This window comes from Mus pahari, chromosome 1, assembly GCF_900095145.1.
Source record: "Mus pahari chromosome 1, PAHARI_EIJ_v1.1, whole genome shotgun sequence".
Lineage (NCBI taxonomy): Eukaryota > Metazoa > Chordata > Mammalia > Rodentia > Muridae > Mus > Mus pahari.
The window spans coordinates 79,977,610-79,983,363 of NC_034590.1; the positions used below are offsets into that span (position 1 = coordinate 79,977,610).

General features: G+C 48.6%; 1 protein-coding gene across 1 annotated transcript in view; it reads left to right on the plus strand.

Moving 5' to 3' along the window:
• The first annotated feature begins 476 nt into the window (after nucleotides 1-476).
• The window catches only part of Wee1 (WEE1 G2 checkpoint kinase), a 21,055-nt gene continuing 15,777 nt past the window's right edge, over nucleotides 477-5,754 (plus strand). Inside the window, exons 1-5 of the mRNA XM_021206078.2 lie at nucleotides 477-1,413; nucleotides 2,952-3,157; nucleotides 4,609-4,669; nucleotides 4,799-4,971; nucleotides 5,514-5,635. Of these exons, the coding sequence (XP_021061737.1) occupies nucleotides 835-1,413; nucleotides 2,952-3,157; nucleotides 4,609-4,669; nucleotides 4,799-4,971; nucleotides 5,514-5,635 (1,141 nt within the window). The 5' untranslated portion in view covers nucleotides 477-834. The remainder of the gene's footprint in view (nucleotides 1,414-2,951; nucleotides 3,158-4,608; nucleotides 4,670-4,798; nucleotides 4,972-5,513; nucleotides 5,636-5,754) is intronic.

The following is a 5,754-nucleotide window of genomic DNA, read 5'->3' on the forward strand; positions in this document are numbered from 1 at the left end:
CTGTGTGAGAGGCCACCTCTGTGTCCTAGTCCTGCAGCTCATTATCTGAGTTCCGCGCTGGGCAAGGTCCAGAGCTCGGTCACTGTTTCCGGCTCGGACCGCGACTATAGAACGTGACTGGACACAGCCACGCCCAGAACGCCCCAGGGGTCGGGCCTCAGAACCTGGGGTTGGGCCAGGCTTCTAGGCGTCTCCAAAGGCTGCACGGTGCCCGGATGCTTCTGAACCCGGCGACAGGGAGGCCAACCCAGGCCCAGCACTGGGCAGTAGCCACCGTCCTCTCGCAGGGCGGCTCGGGGCAGGCTCCGGTCCTCCAAATATAGACTTTGGGCGGGGTTCTGTGAAATCCAGGCCCACTCATTGGCCCCGGACGCCGCGACCCGCCCACGACTGGCGGCGCGCCTAGGCCGTGGGGCGGAGCCAGCGAGTTCCCGCCAAAATCGCGTAGCTGGTTCCTCCCCCGTGGGCTACGTCGCGCCCTCCCTGTTTTTTCAAACCGGGGCTGGGCGGGGATTGGTGGGCTGGGCCCTCACGTGGTTAACGGTCGCGGGAAGCCGCGGAACCCGAACTTGCGGACGAACTTGCGGAGCCTTTCGCCAGCACTGGACCGGCCAGTCTCCGCTGGACATACCGCGCCGCAGCCGTCGCCGTCGCCCCGTCGGGAGCTTGACGGACCTCGGAGTGGCCGCCGCGCAGGCCCGCTGCAGCCTCTGCCCGGCGCGCCCGATCGCACGTGGCGGACCCGCCCCCTGTGCCAGCCGCGACCTGGACGCCGCCGGCCTGTGCTCGCCGGTCCTGTGTTCTCCGGTGCTCCGCCGTGACTGCAGCCGGGAAATGAGCTTCCTGAGCCGACAGCAGCCGCCGCCCACCCGCCGCGTCGCAGCCGCTTGCAGTCTGCGGCAGAAGCTCATCTTCTCGCCGGGCAGCGACTGTGAGGAAGAGGAGGAGGAGGAGGAGGAAGGCAGCGGCCACAGTACCGGGGAGGACTCGGCCTTCCAGGAACCCGATTCGCCCCTGCTGCCTTCTGCACGCAGCCCTGCCGAGGCCGAGGCCGAGCGCCGCCGTCGCTCGCCCGGCGCGGAGCCCAGCAGCCCGGGAGAGCTGGAGGACGACTTGCTGCTGCAGGGCGGCGGCGGAGGCGCGCAGGCGGCGGGTGGAGGCGCCGAGGGCGACTCTTGGGAGGAGGAGGGTTTCGGCTCCTCGTCGCCCGTCAAATCACCTTCGACCGCCTACTTTCTGGGCAGCTCGTTCTCGCCGGTGCGCTGCGGCGGCCCGGGGGATGCCTCCCCGCGGGGTTGCGGGGCTCCGCGGGCCATGGACGACCCCTGTTCGCCGCAGCCCGACTTCCCGAGCACCCCTCCGCACAAGACCTTCCGCAAGCTGCGCCTGTTCGACACGCCGCACACTCCCAAGGTAATGGAGGGGGCGGTGGAGCCGGCTCCGGGGCCTTTAAAAAAAAAAAAGGCCGCGGCGCTGCAGCCCTGCGCGCCACTGCCGGGGTTCGGTTACATAACCGCCCCGCCGCACCCCGCTCGCTGTCCTGCGTCGCCACTCAAAAAAAAAAAAAAGTTGGCAGCCCCCTTTTTTTGGCTCTGCCCAGAAGTTGTCGGTTAAGATTATGTAACTGAACAATGGGCCTGGTCTGTAACTACTCCACTTTACAAAGGGCCTGGTCCCCGCTGTCCAGGTGGTTGAGTATTGGGTCCCGGTGGCGCGGTGTGCCAGGGTGCCGGATTGCTGCTGGCCACCTGACACTCGGAGCCATATGGTGCCTGTTAAATCCGGTGTCCGGGTCTGTAATTTGGGGCGGGGGGCACGGATAGAAGGAGTTAGGTTTACTAAAGGGTTTGTTCCAACCCCCTAGACTTGTGGTTCCGTGTGATATGGCATTAAAGACTTTTGGGAGTTGTCTCTGCGTTTGCTGACGTGAACTTATGAATATTCCAGGTTGCTTTTGATTGTCTTTCGGGACTTAGTATTACGGAAGCTTTGTTTATTCTGGAATTTCCCCTGCCGTTTTGTTGGTCAATGTGTCAAAAATAGTGTGTCTTAAAGAAGTGTGTGTTCACAACCCGTTCGGAATAGCCGGTGAATATGCATACTGTCATGGTAATACTTGAGAAGTCACAAAAAAATTAAGAGTATTTCATTCCCCAAATAAAGACAGGCATGGTACCTATAAGTTTAACACGGGAAATACGCCCCTTTTTTTTTGAGAGAACGTTTATCTGTGTAACAACCTTGACTGTTCTGGAACCTACTTTATAGGAACTAGGAACTCAGAAATCCTCCTGCCTTTGCCTCCCGAGTGCTGGAACTAAAGGCGCCCTACCATGCCCCTCGACATAAGCCTTTTAAAGGGAATCTATTGATTGATTTCCACACAACTTTAGTCATAAACCTCGAGCATACATGTGCTTTTGTGCTTTGCTCTTTTATAGGTCGACAGGCCCAAGGCACCATCCCCCTTAGTAAGGGGAGGAGTCCAGTGAGGTGGCCTGCAAAAGCTACTTGAGGTGGATGTGGGGATTTTTTATGACAGTGAGTGTTTTTATTTTTAGAATGTTAAAAGAGCCTGTTAATTTTTAGCTACTGGTAGGAACTTTTTTTGTAGTTTAGTCACTGCAAATGTTCCTTTTTAGGATTAGGTACGGGTTTTTACTTTGTTATCTTTTGCAGATAAGTAGTTAGTATTCAACCTGACTCCTAAGTCAGCCACTGTTGGTTTTACTTGAAGTATAACTAAGGCTTGTGTGTTGCCTCCTTCCTTGTTCTTTTCTTTCCCCAAGTCGGGTAAGGGAACCTCTCCCTGCATGGGTTCTAGTACAGAGCTTCATTCACAATGTGCTGCTTTGGGCTACATGCTTGGCCACTTAGAAAGGCAAGTTGGAGTTCTATGGAGAAGACTGTCCAGAAGACTGGGTCCTGAAGATTGTATTTCCCTTTCCTAGAGTTTGCTTTCCAAAGCTCGAGTTATTGATTCCAGCTCTGTTAAACTCCGGGGTAGTTCTCTATTCATGGACACAGAAAAGTCAGGAAAAAGAGAATTCGACACACGGCAAACTCCTCAAGTGAATATTAACCCCTTTACTCCGGATCCTGTATTGCTCCACTCCTCAGGACGGTGTCGTGGGAGAAAGAGAGCGTATTTTAATGAGTAAGTATAGTCTGGTTCCTCTGTACACCTAAGGTATACGATCACAATTAGGTTTCTCCTGAGTGGCATGAATGTCTTCACTCTGAAAGTTTTCCTTACATTAGCACTTAGCTCTCAGGACACAGATAATCAGTTACAGGAAAGAAATGGTCTGAGAAAGGGAAAGAATAAGAAATGGTGATTCTTATGCCTGGAGAAGTGGCTTAGGTGTTGAGAGGAGAGAGCTCTTGTTCTTGGGTTTTAGTTCTCAGCACCTATGTGGCAACTCACAAATGGCTGTACCTCTTGTTCCAGGGATCCATTGACCTTCTGATTCTTCAGGCACTAGGCATGCATGTGACTTTGATACCCACAAAACGCTTATACACAATTTTTTTTTTGTTTGTTTGTTTTTTTTAAAAAAAGCCTAGATTTCTTGTCAGGTTTACGGTGTCAACTAATGGGAGAGAGTTGTTACGTTTATTTTGTGTGCGAGGTTCACACACGTGGGGGCCAACTTTCAGGAGTTGGATCTCCTTTGGCTGTGTGGGTCCCTGGGATTGAACTCAGATGTCAAGAGGTAGCCAGAGATTTTACCTTTGGAACCAGTGTTCCTCAACCTTCCTAATGCCTTGACCCTGTGACCCCTCAACTAGAGTTACTTCCTTGCTATAACTGTAACTGTAATTTTGTTTCTGTTATGCTTTATGATGTGAATATCTAATATTGAGAACTACTGTTCTGAGCTATTTTGGTGGACAGAGACTTCATTTCTTTTTTTCTTTTTAGTTTTTCGAGACAGGGTGAGACTTCATTTCTTTTTTTTTTTTTTTTTTTTTTATGGTTTTTCGAGACAGGGTTTCTCTGTGTAGCCCTGGCTGTCCTGGAACTCACTCTGTAGACCAGGCTGGCCTCGAACTCAGAAATCCGCCTGCCTCTGCCTCCTGAGTGCTGGGATTAAAGGCGTGCGCCACCACGCCCGGCGAGACTTCATTTCTTTTTTTTCTTTTTTTTCTTTTTTTAAAGCCCCCCCCCTTTTTTTTTAAAGGAAGAGCTAATTATTTATTTATTTATTAAGATTTTATTTATTTATTATATGTAAGTACGCTGTAGCTGTCTTCAGACACTCCAGAAGAGGACTTCAGATCTTGTTACGGATGGTTATGAGCCACCATGTGGTTGCTGGGATTTGAACTCCGGACTTTCGGAAGAGCAGTCGGGTGCTCTTACTCACTGAGCCATCTCACCAGCCCGAGACTTCATTTCTAATGCTTTAATTTTTGTCTGTGTGATACCAGTCTAGTTAGCTTATCTCAGGGACTTTTTTTTCTATCATTTGAGTCAGATTTTTTTAGGGTTACAAAATAAGATGCTTTCTCTTTTGTTTGTGTCCATTAAAAATGCCTTTCACTCTCTAGTTAGTAGGTAAGGTCTCAAGTTGATGTTTTGGTAAAAACCCACATTTTTTTCAGTTCCTCTGAAGACATGGAAGCCAGTGATTATGAGTTTGAAGATGAAACAAGACCTGCCAAAGTAAATAACTTTTTATTATTTAAAAAAGTTAATATATGTTTGCATGTTAAATAAACTGCAGAACCTAAGGTAGAATGATATTTCAAGTTTCATATCTTTCTATTATACATGGATACTCTTCTTTTACAGAGAATTACAATTACTGAAAGCAATATGAAGTCACGTTATACAACTGAATTTCATGAGCTGGAGAAAATTGGTTCTGGAGAATTTGGTTCCGTGTTTAAATGTGTGAAGAGGCTAGATGGATGCATTTATGCCATTAAACGATCAAAAAAACCATTGGCTGGCTCTGTTGATGAGTATGTATTAAACACCTTTGTCTTTTACTTTTTATCCCCTTTGTTATTAATAAACATTAAGGTTTTAGGTAACTAAACACCTAATGCTATTTATTTATTTATTTATTTATTTATTTATTTTTAAAGATTTATGTATATGAGTACACTGTAGCTATCAGACACACCAGAAGAGGGCATTGGATCCCAATACTGATAGTTGTGAGCTACCATGTAGTTGCTGGGAGTTGAACTCAGGAACTCTGGAAGTCCATTGCTCTTAACTGCTGGGCCATCTCTTTAGCATCCTAATGGTTTTGTGTAGCTCAGACTAGCCTGGGTGAGCTCACTGACGATTTTGAATTCTCATTCTCCTGCCTCAGTTTCCCTTATGGTAGGTTTAAAGTGTGTGCCACCATGCCAGTTTGCATAATTCTTAGTTCTCTTAAGTCACCTTTTAGCATAGTAATAGTTTAAAAAGGCTAGGCTTACTTTATGGTGTGTCAGATAAAATGATTATTCCTGAGTAGAAATGATTTAACATCTTATTTATATTGTTTTACTAGGCAGAATGCTTTGAGAGAAGTGTATGCTCATGCTGTGCTTGGACAGCATCCCCATGTCGTTCGCTATTTCTCTGCCTGGGCAGAAGATGACCATATGCTTATACAGAATGAATACTGTAATGGTAAGCATTTTTTTTGGGGGGGGGACGGGGACGGCAGTTCCTCATGTGTTAGGATATATCCCTGGCGTTCTCTCTCTCTCTCTCTCTCTCTCTCTCTCTCTCTCTCTCTCTCTCTCTCT